The 23,117-nt window shown below is 37.2% G+C and overlaps 4 protein-coding genes across 5 annotated transcripts; 1 reads left to right on the forward strand and 3 right to left on the reverse strand.

The window, feature by feature from the left end:
* Window positions 1-43: 43 nt before the first annotated feature.
* LOC113779957 (50S ribosomal protein L25) lies at window positions 44-2,864 on the reverse strand. The gene is made up of 3 exons (XM_027325756.1): window positions 2,373-2,864; window positions 1,045-1,174; window positions 44-562 (listed from the first exon to the last, which is right to left on the reverse strand). Exons 1-3 carry the CDS (start codon window positions 2,799-2,801, stop codon window positions 342-344), a joined length of 780 nt encoding a protein of 259 aa, XP_027181557.1. The 5' UTR covers window positions 2,802-2,864; the 3' UTR covers window positions 44-341.
* Window positions 2,865-5,218: 2,354 nt separating this feature from the next.
* Window positions 5,219-7,824, forward strand: LOC113779619 (reticulon-like protein B2). The gene is made up of 5 exons (XM_027325268.1): window positions 5,219-5,663; window positions 6,550-6,730; window positions 6,844-6,985; window positions 7,252-7,321; window positions 7,411-7,824. The coding sequence occupies exons 1-5, from the start codon at window positions 5,468-5,470 to the stop codon at window positions 7,578-7,580; spliced, it is 759 nt and encodes a 252-aa protein (XP_027181069.1). The 5' UTR covers window positions 5,219-5,467; the 3' UTR covers window positions 7,581-7,824.
* A 606-nt stretch (window positions 7,825-8,430) lies between these two features.
* Window positions 8,431-15,950, reverse strand: LOC113781204 (nuclear valosin-containing protein-like). Its single transcript, XM_027327079.1, has 16 exons — window positions 15,739-15,950; window positions 14,574-14,695; window positions 14,397-14,485; window positions 14,119-14,154; window positions 13,890-13,983; window positions 12,594-12,636; window positions 12,396-12,496; window positions 11,874-11,938; window positions 11,238-11,734; window positions 11,056-11,143; window positions 10,859-10,975; window positions 9,921-10,489; window positions 9,568-9,706; window positions 9,163-9,231; window positions 8,932-9,060; window positions 8,431-8,834 (listed from the first exon to the last, which is right to left on the reverse strand). The coding sequence occupies exons 1-16, from the start codon at window positions 15,948-15,950 to the stop codon at window positions 8,718-8,720; spliced, it is 2,487 nt and encodes an 828-aa protein (XP_027182880.1). The 3' UTR covers window positions 8,431-8,717.
* Window positions 15,951-18,880: 2,930 nt separating this feature from the next.
* Window positions 18,881-22,147, reverse strand: LOC113779626. Of its 2 annotated transcripts, XM_027325277.1 has the most exons (5): window positions 21,856-22,147; window positions 21,388-21,543; window positions 20,450-20,521; window positions 19,450-19,591; window positions 19,221-19,310 (listed from the first exon to the last, which is right to left on the reverse strand). In XM_027325277.1, exons 1-5 carry the CDS (start codon window positions 22,075-22,077, stop codon window positions 19,258-19,260), a joined length of 645 nt encoding a protein of 214 aa, XP_027181078.1. In that variant the 5' UTR covers window positions 22,078-22,147; the 3' UTR covers window positions 19,221-19,257. The 2 variants fall into 2 exon arrangements, with proteins under 2 accessions (XP_027181077.1, XP_027181078.1); XM_027325276.1 differs by having other exon boundaries at window positions 18,881-19,591.
* Between the last annotated feature and the right edge of the window lie 970 nt (window positions 22,148-23,117).

Below are 23,117 nucleotides of genomic sequence, written 5' to 3' on the forward strand. Positions count from 1 at the left end.
TAACTGAGTCTAGATCAAAGGGATTCAATCCAAACTGTACTCATTGACATGCTTGCCTATAGGTAAGACTACGAAGTTGGGAGTACCTTTCATCTGAAAAATCATCTGCCACTATCACTATCACCATCACCATCCCAAGGGCAAAATCAATCCGGTTCCGATAAAACTCAGGAATCTGAGACATTGCGACTGCATTATCCTATTCCATCAATTAATACTATGGATTGACAAAATAATGTACCTGAAACGATTATACAAAACCTCAAAGGACCTAAGTACCAACGTGCAGTATTTAGTAGTCCCAAAATCCATAACAGAGTACTTATCCGCAAGCCGAATGTCTACTTGGACTTCCTCTGGTCAGAAACCCGAGCTCCCACAATCTTGCAAACAGGTTCATTTTCAGGCAGAACAAGCTTTAGAGCAGGATGGACTTTGAGGTCACCCATGGATAGCTTCTGGCCGACTTCCAACTCACTCAAATCCAAATCTATATATGGAGGAATGACATCCGGTGGACAGAGGTACTTAACAGTTCTCTTGATGATATTCAAATAAGCCCCTGCCAGAATGATGACACTGTTAAAAAAAAAAAAAAGAAGGTGTTTTGTTCCCAAAGAGTAAATACTCATCAACTTAGATGAGGAAACAGTACAACCTACAGGATGCTAAACTAAAGAAGCAAAGCAATTGAATCAAAACAAATTAGAACAAGAAACCCCGCTTGTGTAAGACAACTGGATGTGAAGAGTAGCTTGATGAAACATCAGCGTACCACCAACTATGCCTTACTCTACAAATTCAAAGAAAACACTTACCACTTGCAAACTCAACAATTCTAAGTCTTCTGGAGGAGAATTTAACTTGAGCGAAAAGCAAGAAAAGAAAAAACAGCAATTTAATACTTCTCGGGTACATATATCCACATGAATGTCTAAGCTAGAAATCAGAAATCAGACTTGGTAGAAGGCATATGTCTCAAATGAATAAAAACATTTCACAACTTCACAACTGGAAGACTATGACTGCAAAGATGTTTCATACCTTGCTTCAGACCAGGGCAGACATCCTCTCCTCTGAATACAAGAGGAACATCAACCTTTAAGAGAGCACTTGATGGGGCTCTTATGAAAGTAACATTAAGCACAGCGTCAGTTCCTGAATGCAGGTGAAGCTGACACATAGAAAGACATAGAGTCAAGATACACATAAGTGAAAAGCATTGAACCATATCAAATAAAATACTTGTAGTGCAAAATACACGAAAAAGGATTTGAACCGCGTGAGACTACAAGGCAATTACATAGTCCTAAAATCTTTTAAGGACCAATTTTTGTGTGGATAGTTACTGAGTTAATTAATCACTTCAAACTCACATTTCTTTTTAAGTAGTGAGCATGTATAGCCTAAGGTATATGTGCACAGCATGAAGTATGTAGTAGCAAAGGATGTGTTGCCACAAGAATGCTGCATGCCAGATCTAGGTTGTTACGTATACCCTCAGTGAACGGCCATGGGCATGGAATGCCAATTTGAGGACCAAAATTTGAACCCAAAAACAGAAGGACAATGGTGAAAGCTCCAAATGCAACTTCTGTTTCTATAGGTGAATTTTCAATGAAATTGATAAACTTCCATCAGGCCATTCAACTTCCCTCCTCTGTCATCCAGATCCCAAAAGCTTAAGCTAAAGACTCCAAGATCTCACTTATGCTTTCAGTGGCATGTATTTGTAGCTTGAAATCACAATCAGAGAATCTCAATTCAATATAAATTTTCTTTTCCTTTTGTTAATTAAAATGACTGAATAACAGACACCCCAGACTCAACCAAGTCTGCTTTCCATCCAACATTATCCACAACGACAATTGCAGACCTGCAATCCAAATATCATAAGCATTTTTCACCCCTATGGTCTTCTATTATTCTCCTAAAGAGTCAAAAAATAACCTGCACTTCGCACAGCTATTTCTTCCCCGATCCTCATATAAGAATTAGCAAGTGCAATTGCTAGAATTCTTCCAGGAAGCATTGTCTTTCCTAACTTCAAAATATAAACTTGTTGAACGTCAACCAAACCAATTACAGAATAACATAATTATCACCATTTAAACCATAGTTAGCAGTAATGCCACCATCTACCAATCCCCAAATACAATTCCTTTCAAAATTAGTTTATGTATTATACAACAAATATTATTAAGCTTCTTATAGTTATACTATAATCTCAGCTAAAGTATCCACAAATTACCTAGTTTTTCTTTTACGAAAAAAAATGCCACAAAAGTCGTTTCTTTAACTAACTTCACGAAATATGGAAAATACAATGCAGAATCTGCCTATAGACAACTAAACGACAAGACATGACATACCAATCTGGGCAAGACCCGAACTTTCTCAATTACTTCCTCGGACTCGAATTCTGGTCGGACCTCAAGATCATACACCCTTGAGAGGAAAAATGACCGACCCATTTGATTAACTAGCTTCTTGATCTGATTGTTTTGTACAGAGATAAGCCTTTTGTTGCCTCCGTGCTGCCCATCTTCTTGCTCGAATACTATGCTGGGAACCCGACCAACTTTTCTTTCTTTAGCACTAATGATCTTTCCGCTCTTGGCCCGTGGGATAGCGTGGATGGTCTCTGCATATTTGGGGTCGGGTTTTGGGAATCCCGGAAGATATTCGAGTGGCGGTGTGGAGGGAGCTTCGACCCGTTCTTGGAGAAGTGGAGCCAGGGTGAAGTGGCGGAGGTGGTGCTGGAGGATTCTGACCACCGCCGGTGATTTTTGGACCAGCATTTGGATTTCTGGGTCGGTTTTCCTACAGAAAATGATGATAAAAAATTGGAAAAAGGAATTTGTATTTTGTAGAGTTAGGATGAAGGAGGGCTTTAGGAGGGTTCTGACTTCTGACTGAGACAATTGGAGAATTGGTGATGGAGAATATTGCACGAAATTACTTTTGGGTTATTGGTCCGGGGTTCTGCCTTTTTTGGGACATTACAAATGGGCTGTCTTTTGGAGTCATGACGGTGAAAAGTGGTTGGTTTTATGAACTTTGGGCTACTTGTACACTCGTGTCACTGAGCTTAAACAGGATTTGTATTGGCCCAAAAAAGTGGTGTCCCCAAAAGCCATCAGTCTGTATTTTGACTTTTTAAACACTCCCGGTTTCTCCTTCTAACTTTCTAAGGTTTGGGGTCTCTCATTGGACCCCCAAAAAAAATGGGGGTGCAAAAATAAGGAGCAGTTTGGTAAAATGCGAAGAACCACAAAAAATCATTGGCGAAATATAGGTGTTTTGTTTATTTTGGTCATGAAATTATTTATTTTTCCACTTAATTGTCGCTATGACTTGAAAATGTATTGAAAGTGTCGAATGCTCCTTATCCTTTTTCGTTTCTTAAATTTCGTCCGTCCCCCTTACTAATTTTTTTAATAGAAAAAGGTATAAAAAATGTGGATGTGATATGTGTCTGATTGGCACCAAAAAGAAAAAGGATAAAAAAAAAAAGAATAAGAAGTTTGCTTTAAAAGTGTGTGATTCTATTGTTCTTTCTCATTGTTCGGCAGTGGTTAACAAACGAAGACACTAAAATGAAGGATTGCACTTAACCTCCAAAGAAATTGAGAAGACTGATCTCACTCTCTCTCATTTACTATCTTTTATCCTGAGTTGTCCTTTTTCTCTTGCTTTCTTTCTAGAAACTCGAAAACAATTTTGTGTAAGACCGATTTGGAGGGTACAGATTGATCATTTAGTTGTTGTTTGGCATGTCCTGTCTCTTTCTCCAAATGGATGAATGTGTAAATGATCACATTCTCATGCATAATTGTGAAGCTGGCCCTCATATTTCATGAATGGCAGTTTGCCCCGAGAAATGGGTCAGAATAAACGAAAAGAAAATGATAATAATAATTAAATAAGACCCAAAAAAAAAAAAAACAAACAAACAAACGATCGCCAGTGGGACGACCGGGAAAACTACGTGTCCCACCTAGTGGGGATTCTTAGAAGATTCACACATAAATTAACCAATGCAACAATATACGTGGAAGGTAGCCCATGCACGCAATAACTTGTCATTCTCCTCCTCCTTAATTGCTAAGGCTCATGTAGCAATACTTTGATTGCTACTTTTAGGGTTTATTTATAGAGAAATATATCGTAATGATTTAATATATATACTCCCTTCGTCCCACTTTAATAGTTCTGTTTTTCTTTTCGTCTGTCCCAAATTATAGTCCACTTTCCAATTGAAGAATATAGTTGTATTTTAATTTTTCTAAAATACCCTTATTCAATGTAAGTTGTTGTTACTATAAACTTACCCCATTTAATGAGAGTTAATTCTTTTTTTATCATTAATTCAAGTTTCCATAAAAGTTGTACTCTAATTAATATGAGGGTATTTTAGGAAAATAACTACCTAAATTGATTGTTCTAACAAAGTTAACTACGTTTTCTTAAACTGTGTGAAAAAAAAATCAGGACTATCAAAGTGGGACGGAGGGAGTATATAATAAAAAAATTATATTTATAATTTTCTATGTAAAAACAACAATCCAAACGTAAAAACTGCGTACTGATAGTCTGTTTTGATCCCATATCTACCTGATTTGTTGTGTAAATGAATATGCTTACGTTTATACATTTATTACATCCTTTAAATTTAGGCACATTTTAAATTAATTACACCCTTGCAACAAATAAGCATTCTTAGCAAGCGCACAATGAACACTTGTTAGCCAAAGTATGAATTAAAACCAACCCATACCAATAGAGAGTTTTACATTCAAGATGATGGGGTTCAAACATTCGAATTAGCTTTTTTTTTTTTTGAAAAAATAAAATTAGATTGATAAAGTACTATATACATGTAAAAGAGGGTGCTAGTTGTTGGTATGTGCATGTACTTAGTGAGTTTAATGGGATCCGTTGGAAAAGCCTTCAAACTTTTATAGTACATCTTCTATCTATTACACTAGAATAGAGGACCTTCGCAATTTCCATTACGTTCCTTAATCAGCACCCACCCTCGAGTCGAGCTTCGAGTAAGTTCGGAACCAATCGGCAAAGCTTCACGTCAAATCAGACAACGTAATCTCAAGGGCCCAGATTCATTTTCATTCACTAGTCGCCACCAACGAAATTACTACCCGTAGTCCCCGTCTCTCTTATATTAATCACCAAGTCTTTTCACAGCCAGAGCCCAGACCCCTCCCTCCTCGTATATAATAATAATAGTACGTTCGTAAAAATCCCCTTCATTTCTCCCTTCTTCACCCTTTTTCCTCCAAAACCTCTGCCCTCATCCAGTTCACAATCCGGATTTCTCTGTATTTACTATTCTTAGGCTATATTTGCTCTGGGATCTTCACAGATATATCGTGTATATATATATATATATATTGTGGGTTTTACCTTTTTCTTTTTTCTGGAAAAGACAAGCAAGGAAGTAAGGATGGCCGATCATCATCATGAGGAGGATGCAAAGGCGGAATCTTTGATTGAGAAAACTAGGGACAAAGTTCATGGTGCTGATGATTCTTCTTCGTCTTCTTCCGACGACGAAGGCAAAACCTCATCGTTGAAGGCGAAGGTTTTTCGCCTCTTCGGAAGAGAGAAGCCCGTTCACAAGCTCCTTGGTGGGGGCAAACGTACGTTATTTCTTTCGTCCCTTCTTCATAGTCTTACCAATTCCCCATCCTCTTCCTTCCTCCTTTTGCCTTAATTTACTGTCACTATAGTAATATCATAACATCAACTGCTTTGTTTTCGGTGAAGTCATTTTTTTTCCTTTGTGGGATTTGGTGTCGGAAATGAAATTGTTACTTCCTCTGTTCTTAGTTGGTTAAGATGTAGCTCAAATGGGCAAATTGTTTTCCCATTTTGGGTTTTGTGATGTTTTTTTTGGTGTTAATTTTAGCGTGTGAAATCTATTTTTACTATGTTGATTTTCATGTTTTGCAAACTGTACTTCTTTTGTAACTTATCGAGTTTTTGGTAATTAGAGGGCGCTGATGATTCGGAATTTTGATTGTGTGTTATGGATCCGGATCTGTTCAAGTGCGGTACTAATTTGTTGTACCAGGATACTTTGAAAAAGATGTTGCCTTTTTTCGAGTTATCTGTTTATTTGTATTCATGATCATCTGGATTGGAGTCGTTTATAGAAAAGTACCCGTTTGGATTGCATTTTTCGTCATTTTTCATGGAAAAATTACTGTAGCGATTTGATGTATGTGAGGGAAAAAGATAATAGGGAAATGTGATCACGGAAAACGACGCAATTTTCTGGCAGAAAATGGCAATCCAAACAGGGCAGACCTCATAAAGCTTGGCTGGTGCTCGTCTTTTTCTTTTGAAGTTGAGATTGTCAACTAGATAAAAGTTTCTCTAATCGTTTAAGCTTTTTTAATGGGTTGTCATTTTTTAACATAGATATTGGCTAATGGCAATTTAAAAAAACAAAAAGGAGATTGGGAAATGTTATCTGATGCATATTGATGGTGATTATAATAGTACATGTTCTTTTCCGTGCAGCTGCTGATGTGTTTATGTGGAGGAACAAACAGATATCAGCAGGAGTACTAGGTGTTGCCACTGCTATCTGGGTTCTGTTTGAAATTCTGGAATACCATTTGCTCACATTAGTTTGCCATGGTTTAATTATTGTACTGGCTGTGTTATTTTTGTGGTCCAATGCGAGCACCTTCATCAACAAGTAAGAGAATCATAGTGAAGATTCCTTTTTTTTTTTTCACCCCCTCTCCGTCTTTCTTGCACATGGTAGTTTCTGAGCGCGGAAATTTTTTTTTTGGTTGTCTTCTTAACTAGATCTCCACCTCGCATTCCTGAAGTTTCTGTTCCTGAGAAGCCGGTTTTACAGTTTGCATCTGATGCAAGGGTCGCGATCAACCAGACTTTTGCACTTTTGAGGGATGTTGCATCAGGAAGGGATCTGAAGAAGTTTCTGTCTGTACGGTTTTTCCTATCTCATATGAAATATAGCCAGCCTGATGGTTTTTATAGTGGTCTCTTTATATCTGTTGTGCCCATTGAATGCACTTTCAAAATTACTAGGCTATGTTACAATGGGATGATAAGATTTGTCTTTGTTATGAAACATATGAAAATTTATATGTTTTTGGTACCAAAATAGTTTTGGGTCCTCAGCCTACGGTTTTGGCATTCTTATTTCCAATTGTTGACAACTCTTGCTGAATTTCGTTGCTGAAAAATCAGGTGATTGCTGGCTTGTGGATCTTTTCCATTCTGGGCAGTTGCTGTGATTTCTTGACCTTGCTTTACATATGTAATGTCCTTAAACCCTTCATCATTACTGATGACTGACATAAATGTTTGGGTCTAATGATATGCTGTTGATGATGATTTTGGAAGCAGCTGCTGTGCTGCTTCACACAGTTCCTGTGATTTATGACAAATACGAGGATCAGGTGGACTCGTTTGCTGAGAAAGCTTTGGCGGAGCTCAAGAAACAGTACGCTGTGTTTGATAAAAAGGTGCTGAGTAAAATCCCAAGGGGACCATTGAAAGACAAGAAGACGGATTAAATTTAAAAGACTGATCTTGTGGCTGTTAGTTCTGATGAGAGATTTGATGGTGGTGTAATAGCCTAATGGGGCGTGTCCATAGCTTGTTAATTATGCACACAATAGTTGAAAATCCTGCTTTAATCGTGTCTTTAATTTGGGTGGTTGGCCTCAAAACCATGACCGCAGTTTGAGTGGGTCTGTACATGCATCATATGCCACACTCACACGCTTATTTAAAAATGTTCATCTGAATTCATGCTTATTATTGTTGTTGGGTGAGTGCACAGGTCTGAAATCAGGCTGGCTGTTCGTTGGGCGGGGTGCATGTAACGCTCTTACTGACAAGAACTAGGCACGCACGAAGAATGTAATATTGACTCCTAGCCCCCCCCCCCCCTCTCCGGTATGGATACATCATAGGTTCGCAATAATATCACCAATCTGTAGTTTGCGCTCCTCTGCATTCGATAGCCGTTTCCCCTGAGAACTCTGCACGCGGATTGAAGCAATCAATAGTAAAACCAGAAATACGATCGAGTTATCAAACAGACTAGTTTGTGTTTGATGGCATTCAACTGTTATTAATCTTCTTTTCTTTTCTTTATTTCTTTCTTTGGTAAAAGCACTTCATTTCATTCTGTCCCTAAACCTGTGAAAAGTAGACGCTACTATCATCATCACGCTACGTGTCCGTACTGTAGCTTGCTGATAGAAATAGGGTCAGTTGAACATCATTGAAAGGAAATGTCGGCCTGCATCAGTTCCGCAATTTGTTAGCAGGTCCACGTTCGAACAACGACCGACTCTGCAAACTTTCTGATAAGAAAAGGTTGCGTTCTATCTATAACAAATCTGAGTAATTATCAGTTACAAAACATTTTATATAGCTTGTGTAATAACTGTTTAATTTCCTCCGAAGCATGCCATGTAATAACCTTAATCAGTTCCACAGAACTGTTGTCTAACTAGGCAAACTATCTAAATATTGACTCACTCGAGTGATTACAATGCTGCGTTCTAGCAGATTAAAAGAGCTAACTTTATCTTAATTAGCAGCTTTGCAACCATCCTCAAACTCACACCTTTCACATCTAGATTGATTACGCCTTTGCACCATAAATTAGCATGCTTGAGTAACCAACTCCGTGTCTATGCCTACAAGAAGTACGATAATTGCTCTGTTGTCTTCCTTGAACCACCTTCCCCGTACAATTCATTCCATTGCCTCAGCTCTGTCATTATGGGTCCCTCGGCTGCAAAGCTAGCGGCAACCTATAACAGAAGTACGTAGCGTTACTCAAGAACAACGCCATCAGCGTAAAAGTAACATCCCATAAAAAGAGTCATAAATTCGAATGCACTCATTTACCTGGTTTTTAGCTTCCTTGAAATCTTCCATGTTCAACGGCCTGATAGTAATTACCCTTTCTTCTTTATCTTCTTCTGTAGAGGTAGCGCCTTCGCAATTTACACGTTCTTCCTCTCCAAGCTTCTTCTCCTGCATCAATTGGAAGCTATTAATAACCTATTACTTGAAAAATTGGCTGACTGGGCATTAAACAAAACGTAGCTTACAGATAAAAACAGATTATGTACTCACAAGGTCCTTTAGGCATTCCTGGTGTATTAACTCTCTTACTGGCCGATAAGCAGCAGTTGTGCAGAAGTTCTGTTTCAGATCATTTATTTCAGTTTAGATAGTGAATAATGTCAAGCACGCCAAATATATGAGGTATGCTCACTTTTCAAAATGAAAAAAAAAAAAAAAGGAAGGTTTGCTCACAATCATAGGAACCTCCCCTAAGGTTTTCCAAATTACACTAAACATGAGATAACTGTGAGAGTATAGTCCTCATCTCGATGGCACGATGGCCACCTCTTTCCGCAATTCCAGATTAAGCAATTTGAGGACATCAATATAGTTTCAAACAATTCAAGAAACACACCACTTTAATTATGATAAGCTTCTGAGAAAGTAAATGTAATAATCTAGCCAAAGCAGGACCTTTAGATCACTTCCGCTGTATCCTTCTGTCATGGCTGCAAGCTCCTTGAAATCTAAGCTTTCATCAACACACTCCTTCGAGAGGAGAGTTTTTAGTATCATTTCTCTATTCTCCACAGATGGTAGACCAACCATGATCCTGCTCCCCCACCACCAATAGAGAAAAAGAGATAAAAGAAGAGAGAGAGAGAGAACATTTTTCGTCAGACACAAATCAAATCACTGCTGAGGACTGAAACGAAACGTGCATAAGATTAAGTCATTCACCGATGACACAAATTTTTGTGCAACCAGAAAACGGTGCTCAATGCTACTAGTGTTAGGTAAAAGAAAATGGTAAAAGCAGCAAGTACCTTCTCTCAAAACGTCTAATGATTGCTTCATCCAGATCAAATGGCCTGTTTGTTGCAGCAAGAACAAGAATTCTCTCACCTGATTTTGTCATTAATCCATCCCAATGGGTCATGAACTCATTTTTTATTTTCCGCATGGCTTCATGTTCCCCAGCTCTTGATCGCTGTCCAAGCATGCTATCAACTTCATCCACAAATATTATAGTTGGAGAAACCTTAGCTGCAAGAGTGAACAAGGCCCTAACATTCTTCTCATCTTCACCAAACCATTTGGATGTAATGGTAGACATGGAGGCATTAATAAAGCTTGCTCCGGCTTCCCTGGCAATGGCCTTGGCCAACATAGTCTTTCCTGTACCAGGGGGTCCAAACAACAATATTCCTCTGCATGGCTTTAAGATGCCACCCTTAAAAAGGTCAGGCCGTCTGAGAGGGAGCATCACTAATTCTTGAAGAGATCGTTTAATTTCTTCCAAGGCACCAATGTCCTCAAATGTCACATTTATTTCACTTGCAGGTATCACTTCTGGCCTTATGCGCTTTTCAAATTCATTGTCAGGAGGAACTTCCTGTAAAATTGAACAAAAAAACCTGTAAGCTTCAACAGTTGAGGTATAGAAATTTTGCAAAAGGCACCCCCCTGTCGCAGGGTTTGACAACATCCAAGACTCTTTTTTAACTTTTCCATCATTTGGATCAACGTAAGCCAATTGCCATTTGATTCGAGAAATTCTGTCATACTAATACCATCTGCTGCATAGACGTCTGATAGCTGGTTGGCCCAACATTTCATTCTATTTTACTTTGCCAAAAATGGTATCATTTAGTTTAGACAACCCCACATTTAGTCCTCAACAACAAATGATCACATTAGTCAAAGTTGAGTTGTTTAACTGGGGTATTCTTTCTTTGGATAATAGAAATATCACTTCACTCACTGGAGCTTTAGAAGCTGAGTCCGAAGCATCACCATCCTTTGCAGTTGTAACTGTTGCTTCAGTATCAGTTTTGCTTCCGGGCTTTGCTTCTGCAATTGCATTGACACCCCCTCCATTCTGTACATCATTTATGAGAGAGCATCAGCATACATGAATTCAATTAGTCCAACAACAAATAACACCAACCAAATACAAACCTTTGGCATTTCAGCTTGGGCTTCAAGCTTTAAAGTGTCCTTTCCAGCAGATTTACCTTCCTGAAATATGCTCGATCCATGGGACAAACTAAAGCATGACAAACAGCAAGTCAGCGGAAGTCTAATACAAAGACAACCGCAAAAGGTAAAATAACATAATAGAACCAGAAGGCTGAAGTGACCTCGAAGAAGAAATAACAAGTTTTCCATTTCTGTACTCAGGATCTTTGGTATGCATGAGATGGTAAGAGATTGCTGATACCACAATTTCTTCTACATAATTACTGAGGACCATTGTGTCTGCCATCCGAAGTGAACCAAGATCATCACACATAATGTCATTAGCTGCAAGTACTTCAACAATGTGGTTCTTAGTATCTTGGTATTGGATCATTTTCATATCCTCCTCCAGCTGGGAATTCCAATTTACAAGATGTGTTTCATCCTCTGGGGCTTTAATTTCAATATTGTAAGGGAATACAGAAGAAAGCCTTTCATCCAATTCTCTATAGTCACTACTAGCATCTACAATTCTTGAACCAATGATCAACACTGATCCACTCAATCTTTTCAACATTTTCTGGAACAAGACATACACTCTTTCTGACCTACAAAGCAGCATCTCCACATCCCTGAGATAGAGGATGATAGGATGGCTCTTTGAGACTTTGGCCAACACCTATTTATAAAGACAAAATTGGACAGCAATCAGCATATTTATAAAGGGATTAAGTAATCTTTCTTAAGCAAAACCATTTATATAATTGAGCACAAAAGTTGGTCAAACTTAAAATACAGAATTAATTGAAGTGTAGGACCTTGTATAGTGTCTGTATAAGAAGTTTATCATCAAAAGACCAACCGCTTGTCCGCTTGAGAGGAGCTGCAAAAAGAGTTCCAGAATTAACAAGCAAAAAGAACAAAAGCAGTACTTTGTGCTACTTTAAGCATATAGGTGCACGTTATATGAACGTTAGCATACTCAACTGGAAATCCTAATCAGCATTGTGATAGAAGTAAAAAGGTAAAACCTAGAGCTAATATCTTAGATTGCTCCATAGCATTAAAGATTATTATTTTGCATACAACTGATAAACAGACAGGTCGGTTGAAAAACATCTCGGAATCAGAAGCATGTTTAGAGGTGCCATGATAACATACCTGCTCGTGCTTGCTCACTCACACAATTTGGAGTTTTCCAACATGACATTTTGCACAAGAATATGGAGATCATCTAAATCTAAGCAGTGACAGCAATAGTCTAGAAGCCAAATCTTATAACAGCTAAGCATCAATTGTATAAATGTTATTATAACAACTATAGAAAAATTAGAAAAAACCTGGTATCACAGATGATGTATTTGAAGTAAGACTACTCATGTTAGCAGAAGCAGATGCATTTCTACGCAATTTTGGAACATTAAGTGACCCTTCGGTTCCCCTGCACACAAAGGCAGAAGCAAAAATATGAAAGACGAACACGAGGCAAATTCCATTAGTCCAATATTTTCAAATCTGAGGATCAACTACGGACATACTTTGATTCAATATCTACCCCGCTGCTCTGTCTACGTAACGTTCCTGCAACACCAAAGAAGTACTGAATCTTAAGAGAGAACCAAGACAAACAAAAATGAAAATGAATCAACCAATGAACACGTTCAAGTATCAATGCTACAGAATGTCAAGAAAAATGAAAAAGGAAAAAAATACAGAACCACCAGAGGAATTGGAAAGGGGAACAAACATGCAGGGCACTCCGAATTCTCAAAAGTACAGATGCCTCTCAAACGCAAGGAAAAACTGAAAAGAATTACTATCACATGCGGTTGCAGAGGAACAGTTGCATGTAAACACACATACACTCTAAAGGGCCATGAGCTTAAAAAATTATTATTAATATCCAAAATAGTAAATAATGGTTTCTATACTCAATAATAACATTTTGGCATCAATAAGTAATACAGTAAACAGCTGGCCAAGTACTTCAGTATGCAGGAGATTGGAATCAAACTAAACCACATTTTTTTGGTCAGTTCCACAACACAGTTAAAAGAATTCTAAAATCATCCAATATAAAACTAAAACTTAATCCATGTCAAGCATCATAGAAGTGACTGTGCAGTGAAATAATTTTTGAATAACATTTTCCAAATAAAAAAACAATGATATGTAATCACATGTGATTAAATGAGGATGAAATACCACGCAGTCAAGATAGTGTATGATGAATGATGATTTGTTTAATTTTTTATTTTTTAAATGAAAGATGATGAAGCCACCTGCAAGATCAACCAAAACTACTTGCTTTACCATATCTGCAGCCTATTAGTATGCCATTTGAAGAAGCTTCTTTCACATAAACCAGTAAAACGAAAGGCACAAGGCATAGGAGTTGTACAACTGAAAACATAACAAAGGAAGTTCTAGATGATCTCCTTCGGAAGGCTGGTCTAAATCCACATCTATAAAAGCAAAACTAACATAAGCTTTTCTTTTATTGTGCTCACTCAAAACAGAAAAAATGACACTTAAACAGTATAAGTGAAATTTTAAGTGAAAGGATGTAGCAACTAAAAAATGAATCTGCAAGATGAGAAAGATATAAAGGCAAAACAGGCTGCTTAGTTCAAAAGGTTTCGTTTGGTGATGCTAAAAAGAGGGGTCACTATGAACTAAATTTACACTATGATGATGCAGATGATTGAGTGAAAGAAGCAAAGTCTAGGGAATTAACACCAGTTATGCATTAGAACAACCCTAGCAATAAACTGTGGATATCCAAGAAAAATTCAGCTTCATGAAATATTAGAAAGAACCAGACAATTTCGTACCTTTGTATTCTTCCTTGGGTTGAAGCATTGAAAATGATCCAAACAAATCAGATACTCGGCCCAAAGTCGCTTCAGATATAGACCTTTTGAAAGACTGAAAAATAAGGTATGAATATTATGAAGCTTTATAGTTAAACTTTCAGGGACAAAAGCATTTAGAACAGAAAATACCACATTAAAGTAGTGCATGCTATAAAATATAATAAACAAGCTGTCAGGCTAGACTTACAGTTTCCTTACTGGTGCACCCGTATTTGCTCTGAATCTGTAAGGCACCAAGAAGTAATGACATGAATAAATTAAGAACAGCTTAGACCAAAGCAGATGAAATGCCGCCATAACATGTACGAGGGATGTATGTTTATTAATAATCAAGCATAACTGCATCGTTTAATGCATAAGTGCATGTTTATCATAGTTTTTGCTAGCAAATTGATGACATGATGGGGTTTGTCCATTCTTTTCCTTAAAAAAACCAATGGTAATTTTCAAGCTGAGACAACTCACCTTGAGAGAGAAGTCGGTTACGTCTAATAGCAACAACTTGGCCTCAAAGTAATGAGCCAAAGCCTTCGCAAGCATCTGCTGGTAAGTTTCTGAGAAACATGAATGCAACAATTATGCCATCCAAAGATTAGAATACCGTGGAGGTCGAACAAAATGGGACTGTTTTAGATAACTAACCAGCAGGTCCCGAAAGCAATATTGTACGACTTGCAGGAGAAAGATTCCTTGCGTGTTTATGAAATTCAGCTTTCTTCAAATGAAAAAAGGCTGCACTTGTTAGCAAAACTCTTGTCTGCTCACTGTCATAACCAGTAAAAGCAATTTAGTGCTGCAGTAAATAATACAATGTAGCTACTTGTAGCAGAGGGAATAAGCATAGGAAAAGGTGCATCCCTCCTAAGAACTTGCAGTCAACAACTAGAACAGCTTGAATAATCAAGTCTATGCCAATATGGTAGCCTAACCATTCCATTTAGAGGAAGTTCAGCACATCATCCATTCAGGATTTTCAGTTCACCATCTAGTCATGAAAGAGACTCAGAACAAGAGTCGACATGGCGAGACAAGATGAGAACTTTGCTAGTGTATGCAACACATTTAAAAGATATTGGGCTTTCTTCCTAATTCTAATCTATTTCAGTGAGATTCTGCAGAAAAAATTTAGGCCTTCTCTTCTTTCATCATGAGAGAATCAACAGATCAAAAGTCACATTCTTCTCAACAAGACGCTAAATGAAGGAACATGGAGGCGGAATTTCTTTTTGACCTATTAAAAGTCCTTAAAATTGTGCACACAAACATATGATATAAAAACCATCACTAAATTACGGCAACTAAGATGATAAACATTATGTGCAGCAAACTATCTTCAAAACATTTTCTTTTTTGTTTTCATATGGCTAAAATTTTTATTACAAGTGACACTAGTGACCCCAACAAAAGAAAAAAAAAATAGAAAAACGTCAACGAGGACTCCAAACACTAGGCAAGCAAAGAAACTAAAATCTTTTGACAAAGAAAAATTATTGTAGTAATAAGAAGATGGCAGTGGTCAATCAAGACAAGTACATCAACCAGCATATAAGAAAACCACTGACACCAACACCACTGCACTGCCATCCTAACCAGATATGAGATATAAAACTGCCATCCAGAAATGGCTGAGGCGCACAATAGAAATAGTCAACACATAAAACACTTCTGTTGTGGAGATCTTGGAATTATGAAATGCGATTTTAAATTAACATTTCCAGAAAATTCACTAACACAAAAAGAATGTAGAAATGGAAAACAATAACAGAATAAGAAAGTACTAGTAATCAATTGCATAAGCCCTGTCTACCTAAGATAGTAAGGGAATTGATCAAAGGTGACTTTGCTATCTTTGCCATCAACCAAAACATTCATCATCTCTTTCTCCATAACCTGTGGGGTGAGGCCGTTGGAAGAGGAGCCACCACCGGTCCACTTGCTAACAGTCTGTCCAGAGGCCAATCCTATCCCTACTCCTATTCCCACACTCAATGCTGACATCATTATATGCTTAGACTCCATTTTTTTTTCCTTTTGGTTTTTTAATAATCCAAACGCAGATAAACCAAAATCACTTCAATTTATGGGAAAAGAAAGAGGATATGATTAAATTTCACGAACAAAAGAGGTGCCGAGGAAACAGAGCAACACAGGTAGAAACGATAATTTTAAAAAAAAAAATTTAAGAAAAAGGAAGAAATGAGCAGATTCTAATTTCTATAACATGTAAATGTGAAACTTTCCGTGATCTCAACCGATTTCAATAGAAACTGGAAGCAACAGCAGTGAACATTGTCCAAACGGTACAGAATTTTTATCAAACCAAAAAATTCAAAAGATAAAAGAATAAACAATTAAAAAAAGAGAGCTTGAATAAGAAATTAGAATGGAAAAACGGTTTCTTTTGACACGAAAATTATCTTCTGAATTCAAAACCGAAACCAAACACCTCCGATCTCCATCTCACTCTCAGTGGGTGACTGTTTGTCCCTGAGTGGTGGCTGTTGGCCTTTTTATCTTAATGAGTTTTTCTTCTTTCCTTTTGTTTCTCCCTCACAAACTCTTCGAAATGCTTGGTTAGCGTTTTTTCCTTCTGTTATGGTGGTGGATTCAGTGGGAAAAGTTGTAGAAAATTTTCAAGGCAGCAAACAAGAGAAAGGGAGATATCTGTGAGTGGAACTAATTAGTGATTGAGAGAGTAAAAGCAGAAATTTTCTCTCTTTTTTTGACATTTCCTATTATTGTTGATGCGAAGAAATGGCGGAGAAACGGTGGTCCAAAGGGTGGAGAAATGAAGGGAGGAATGGAGGCACAGGTGGAAGCTTGTCACAGACACGAGAGAGGGGAGAGAGGAGTTGGTTACGTTATGGTCCTAAGTAACTCCCAAGTCGGTTGGTTCCCGCCTTTTCAGGTCCTGGCGTACCGGCATTTTTAAAAGTGCGCAAAGCCGCAAAAGTACACATTTTTAAATGTGTACTTGTCCAGTGCGCAATGCAACCTCACAGTAGCGTAACCATTACTAGTTCCGTCGGTTGGTTGAGATGTTTTCTTCCTGGTAGCTACAGTCATCCTCATGTAGTGGCGATGCACACAGAAAATTGCCCGTCGCCTGATACGCCGATCTGCTTATCCAATCAGGATTTGGTAGTAAAAGGTCGTGCAGAAGAGAGGACTGGTTTTACCAGAACGGGCCTTTGAAAATTGAAGTACAACCGAGTGACGTTTTTGGCCCTTATCCTTTCAACAACTGGGACAGAAAATATCTTTCTATTTTTGGCTAGTGTACGCTACTGGTTTTGGATAATATTTTATTTGATCGACTCTCTCAGGAATTTGTTGAAGTCCGTTCAAAATCCAATGAAAATGTATTTCTTTTTTTTTTTTTTTTTGGTTCCATGTTGATGGCTGCTTCAAGTTGGCGAGGTCAGTGCCACCCCCACCAGGCATTGAGTACATGTAACACAGGACGAAAACAAAGCAGCATTCATAGTATTCCGATCATGATGGTTCTAACAAAAACGCAGTGAGAGTAGTTCGACATCAATAATCAAACGTGAAATATAGTTGATAGTTTATGCAAATATACTGTAACCATTCGACGCTAGAAGGCTATTGAACCAGCTGCATCAACGAATCACGCACGCGATAGATTGACAATTGCAGATTCCCTAGGCTGGCCTTCCATCTTGCACTGCTCCTGGAGTAGGGCTGCACCAAGCACTGAGCTCCAGCCGAGTGTTAAAACATTTGAGTCGAATTCGAGTATCTATTTGTTAGACTCGATTACTCAAAGAGCCGCTCGAAAAGCTGGAGTTGACGTAAAATTACAAAAATGCTCCTATATCAATTAAAATCGAGCTGATTTCGAACTCCTTGCGAGCCAAAATATTAAGCTGACATCTCGAGCTAGAAATTGAGCCAAACTCGCGAGTCAGAAACGAATCAAGTTTGAATTTTTCTTTTCTTAAATCGAGTCGAGCTCTAATTTCATTTTTTTTTTTTTTACTCGATGAGCTCGCACATTAACAATTTCAAATTGACTCGTTTGCAGTTCTATCCTGGAGTCACAAGTCACGACTACATTCTCTTCTTTTTTTTTTTTTTTTTTGGTTGAAAAGCAACGCAAAAAGATAAATTTTGTTCACTTCTACTATTTGACAATGCATAAGCGACGTCAAGGTATATTATATTGGATACTCTCACAACAGGCACGGTTCCACACGTAATGTAAAAGTGCTATGCGTGCCTTGGGCTGTAAATGATGAATTCTTGAATTTTGACTTGTATACATGCATATTGAGTTTGAAAGGAATTTCAGGGCCAAAAACCATTGGCGGTTTCATCTCTTTGTAGTATAATGCTACCAATTTTTGTTCCTTGACAGGTAGAATTTGACAAGCTAATTAACAATAAATTAAATGCGGATCGACAAGAAGCTGTAAACTGAATGGCTACTGGAATGCACAACCGAGTAGGGAGGGACGACAAGGAGATGTTGGATGCGATTCTTTCATAAAGTTAGTGTCACCACAATCCGTTGCTGTCAAGATGGCCGAGTGGTCCAAGGCGCCAGGCTTGTGAGAGGGGGTGTGGGTTCAAATCCCACTTCTGACAAGTTTCTTCTTACCTTTTTAGCTAAGTCCGCCCCATGCGAACGAACGAATCAATGACACTGCCTCCATTTCATCCCTCTCGCTCAATTCTATGGTGTTTTCTTAATTAGTCAGCTACTGTAGTAATTGCCATAGCAGTTTTAGCCTGTCCAAAATTTTTAGTACGCCGGCTTCGATTCACATTCTCCTGATCTTCACAAGCTGGCATATAACAGCGTCCCTATTTGTAATACAACCCGCATACATATCGCATAATCTGCTTTTCAGCAGTAGCACCCAAATTAACTCTTCAAAGCCCAAAGAAACAAAACAATCCTCATTCTGTGCTCAATTCAATATGAGAGTGAGACAGAGAGTGATATAAATTGAAGACATGAAATTTTATTTCATCAAATCTAAGAATACAAACCCATTCCACAAACTATGCAAGAGAATTGATGGTAGTAGACTCCTAGACCGTGCATAAATTACACCCATCACAACCCCTAGAAAAATTAGTGGCAACATTCTCTGTACATTAAAATGTGCTAAAGCAAAAGCAACAGAACTCATTAGGACTGAACACCAGACGGGCATGTATTTAGTCAAGGAAGGCAGAAGGAAACCACGAAACACAATTTCTTCCCACAACGGAGCACACACAACAAGTACCAATGCGTACAACCCCATTGCCACCGGATCTCGTGCCATGATTGACTGCTCCACAGTTGATAGAGTTACAGGAGTTGAAGGCAGAACAGGCAATAAATCAAGGTTGAACTGTGACAGCCTGTTAACCAATGGAAACATCAAGCATCCCAGAACAACATCCAACAGCCACTTCCCTTTGAGGCTAAATTTAAACCAATCTGATGGAAGTGGGCGAAATCTAGACAGACAACGATGAAGAATTAAAATTCCAGCAAGACCTTCAGTCACATCAGTCAAAAGGCTGAACAAAGCTTGCCCTCTATAAGTTAGTGATTCCTTGTTGAATCCCACCATATGAGCTCCAAACGGAATCATCCAAGAACCTACGAACCAGAATGAGACAACCCAGAGGAGTGTAACCTGCATCACCATAGCGGATCTTGATGAGAGATGATTTACTCTCGGTCACCAAAAGAAAATATCCCATTCACTATTGTCACTAGTAAAACTTGCATCAGAGCTTAATCATATTCGTCAAATATGTGTGTCATTAAAATGGAGACTGAACAGCAGTATTGAGGAAAGAAAATCAATTAACAAGTGGAAGTTGGAAATTTTATGTTCTTCAGAAGAATGTGATGCAAGGCTAGTTCAACCAAAGCTAAAAAGTGTACTTAATGATAAAGCCCAGAATTCAAGTTAAACTACATTTGGTCAACAAGGTTTCAGGGAATAAGGCAGGCTGAAACATGAACATGATGTGAGGACACAATATGAAGGAGTGAGCGAGAATTAAATATGGCAGCTAGAGAAATTGATGTACCACTGGTTTGATGTATGGTACAACTACTCTGCATGAGTAGGAAGGCTGCGACAACTTTCAGCCCTTTTTAGACCCTACAGTTTGGAAGTCTCACGAATGATATTCTTCCACTACACAAGTGGATAAAACATTCAATGGCATTTCGCCAGTAAAGGAGAGTTTGCAAGGTTCCATACATCGAAGATTATCTGCCTACTCCTTTTTGCAAAGTCAAAAGGCTTTGCAAGAAGCATATATCCCAAAAAGCAATGGCACACATACTTTCCAACTAGTCATATATATTAAAGTTCTCAAATCTGTCTTTAAATTATAATTTTTGAAGTAAAGATATTCTCCACATAAGAAATTTTTCTAAACTTTTTGCTCTCCAAGTGCGCCAGATTCCTGGGAAGTCTGCAAACACATAATTTGGGATCTCAAGAAGATGTAATATGCCATCACAATGAAAGCCTCACCTGTAGGATGGTCTCTGCTGTCCATGGTACAGTCCACGGTTTTCCAATCACTCTTAACACAGCATCTACCCACTGAAATAGTAAGGAGTTCATGAGAAAAGCATCAAAAAAATAATAGTATTTCCAAGATAAGCCAATCTGTTTAATTGAAATGTCACATCCAAGAAGATAAAAATAACTAAGAAAGTCTCTGTAGTTAGTAGTCAAGGGAAAACAAAAGGCATAAACTGTTTGCATTGCCATGCAACAGTATCACTACATAGAAATGAAACCTTGAAATCCAAAATCTTAAAAAGAAGTTGCAATCTGTAAAATTTTCTTTTCCTTAGTCTGCTCTGCCAACCAAGGAAGCATCCAAAACAATGTGCAGTCATCACCACGTAAACTACAGAATGACAATAAGAGTCAACTTATGCAGAAGACAAAGACGTGACAAAGTTAGAAGTTGCCTCTTGTAATCTTTAATAGGTGCTAGCCAAAGTTTTTTTTTTTTAAAAAAAAACACACACACACACACAAAGCAGACAATTTCGGATTCTCAACATGATAAAGAACAGGTTGCTAATAGTGCTACTCTGTATATCATAGATAACAAGTTCACCTCAACCACCACTAGTTATCAAAAAGAAGCACTAGTCTGCAATCCCATTATGAACGATTATTTAATGGCAAACTAAGGAGATACAGTAACGCAACTCCATACATCAAATGCACACAATTCTACCTCATCTACCACTAAATACCAAAGCTAATAAGTATAGTGAAATCCAGTTAGCAAGGCAGTATTGCATAAAGGCAATAGTACCCATCCAATAGATTTCATAATGCCACTTGATATATCATTTGCACATAGGTTTACCTCATTGTATCACTAATTACCAAAATGGAATCCTATTGACAACATTATTGGGAAATAGCAATGGAGGAGTTAGTATTACCTCTCCAAGACTTGATATCCAACTTCTTTTCCCAGTACTTGGCTTTTCAACTTCTGTTTTCCGCAAATCTTCATGTCGACTCTCCTCCCCAAGAGACTCTCGATTGATTCCCGCTGAAGAACATTCCTCATGCCTGAAGCACGATATTTTCCACTTCTGCAAGAATTTCCATATGCAACAAAATCCTAATCACGTAATACATATGCCAAGAATCCAAAACACGCGTATGCATAAACAGAAACGCACACAAAAATGTACAGTAATGCAAAGAACAAAATAAAGGAAAAGCAAATGTCGGATTTTCATGCTAGATTACTTAGTAAGTTCATATAAATGCAGATATAATGCATCCAACCCTTACAACCCATCAAGCTAAAGAAACCCAACTACTAGTAATTATCACCCCAGAAGAAACCTACTTTTTAGGTACCCAGACATCATCAGGATTAGATTTCTATGATAAATTACCTTCGTACAGGAGGGTCTGAAGGTATGAGTAAGTCCAGCTACAGATTTGATATTTGGGCTCAATTTAGAAGCCCTAAAAAATGGAGGGGCTGGAATGGAACGGAGAGGTCTTCGGGGGAAAGTTTTGGGGCAATTCAAAGAAGTGGAGCTGAGCATAAGATTAATCGGAGGAGGAGGAAAAGCCCTTAATCTAGAAGAGGGGGCATTAGCGATTGAACACATGGGGCTCTATGCATTTCTCTCAGTGTAGTTCAATGATGAACGTGGTGAATTAAATTCGTGGTTTCTCACTTGGGAGGGTACCAGGAAAGTCCGATCTCACCAGTCACCCCCGTGCTTCACAATAAATAATTGGTTTATTTTTTGGTTGGACCAGTATTTTTTTTCACAGTTTTTCTTGGGGCTTTGTGTCCAAGAAAAAGCAAGAAGGAAAAAGGATTGGTCTAAAATATTTATGCAGGACAAACTTAGGTAGATTGTTGATTTGATCCATGTATTTATTGTCCTTCCTTTTGTGAAAAAGACTTGTTTAGCAAAAGGATTTAACACTACGGCTGCGTTTGGATTGAGTGTTTTTGCACTTGTTTTTGAAAAACTGTTTTTCACATTCCAAATGCTACAGTAATGTGTATTTCAAAAACAACTTCAAAAACACCATATCCAAACAATATATCAAAAACAACTCCAAATATATTTCAATTATGTATATTTAATTTGTATATTTTAATAAGTATATTTCAATTTGTATATTTTAATTATGTATTTTAATATGTATATTTCAATTATATTTTAATATATTTTAATATGTATATTTCAATTATGTATTATATATATATATTATTAATATAAATATATTTATTTCAATTATGTATAATATTATATATATTATATCAATTGAAATAAATATTATATATTTATATAAATACATTTATTTATATATAAATTTATAAATATATTTATTCAATTTTGTTTTATAATATATATTAATATTTATATTTCAATTATGTATATTATACATAAATTATATTAATAATAATGTATATTATATATATTATACATTTCTAATATTATATATTTATACATACATATTATAAATATTTTATTTTATTTATAATATATTTTTATATATTTACAATATATTTACATAAATATTATATGTTATATAAATTATATATAATATAATATATAATACATTATACATTTATATAAATGTACATTTATACATAATATATAAATATTTATGTATATTTATAATATACATT

Source organism: Coffea eugenioides, chromosome 8 (genome assembly GCF_003713205.1).
Source record: "Coffea eugenioides isolate CCC68of chromosome 8, Ceug_1.0, whole genome shotgun sequence".
In the NCBI taxonomy this organism is placed as follows: domain Eukaryota; kingdom Viridiplantae; phylum Streptophyta; class Magnoliopsida; order Gentianales; family Rubiaceae; genus Coffea; species Coffea eugenioides.

Coding starts and splice junctions, on each gene's coding strand:
- LOC113779626 (XM_027325276.1), bottom strand. CDS start 22,077: ATGTGTTCAATCGCTAATGCCCCCTCTTCTAGATTAAGGGCTTTTCCT. Junction 21,544..21,855: donor TCAGACCCTCCTGTACGAAG/GTAATTTATCAT, acceptor AAATTCTTGCAG/AAGTGGAAAATATCGTGCTT. Junction 20,522..21,387: donor GGATATCAAGTCTTGGAGAG/GTAATACTAACT, acceptor TTACTATTTCAG/TGGGTAGATGCTGTGTTAAG.
- LOC113779957 (XM_027325756.1), bottom strand. CDS start 2,801: ATGCTGGTCCAAAAATCACCGGCGGTGGTCAGAATCCTCCAGCACCAC. Junction 1,175..2,372: donor TTCGGGTCTTGCCCAGATTG/GTATGTCATGTC, acceptor TCTATGTGTCAG/CTTCACCTGCATTCAGGAAC. Junction 563..1,044: donor CTGCCCTGGTCTGAAGCAAG/GTATGAAACATC, acceptor TCATTCTGGCAG/GGGCTTATTTGAATATCATC.
- LOC113781204 (XM_027327079.1), bottom strand. CDS start 15,950: ATGGAGTCTAAGCATATAATGATGTCAGCATTGAGTGTGGGAATAGGA. Junction 13,984..14,118: donor GGTGCACCAGTAAGGAAACT/GTAAGTCTAGCC, acceptor CTTATTTTTCAG/TCTTTCAAAAGGTCTATATC. Junction 12,637..13,889: donor ACCCAAGGAAGAATACAAAG/GTACGAAATTGT, acceptor TTGGTGTTGCAG/GAACGTTACGTAGACAGAGC.
- LOC113779619 (XM_027325268.1), top strand. CDS start 5,468: ATGGCCGATCATCATCATGAGGAGGATGCAAAGGCGGAATCTTTGATT. Junction 5,664..6,549: donor GCTCCTTGGTGGGGGCAAAC/GTACGTTATTTC, acceptor TTTTCCGTGCAG/CTGCTGATGTGTTTATGTGG. Junction 6,731..6,843: donor GCGAGCACCTTCATCAACAA/GTAAGAGAATCA, acceptor CTTCTTAACTAG/ATCTCCACCTCGCATTCCTG.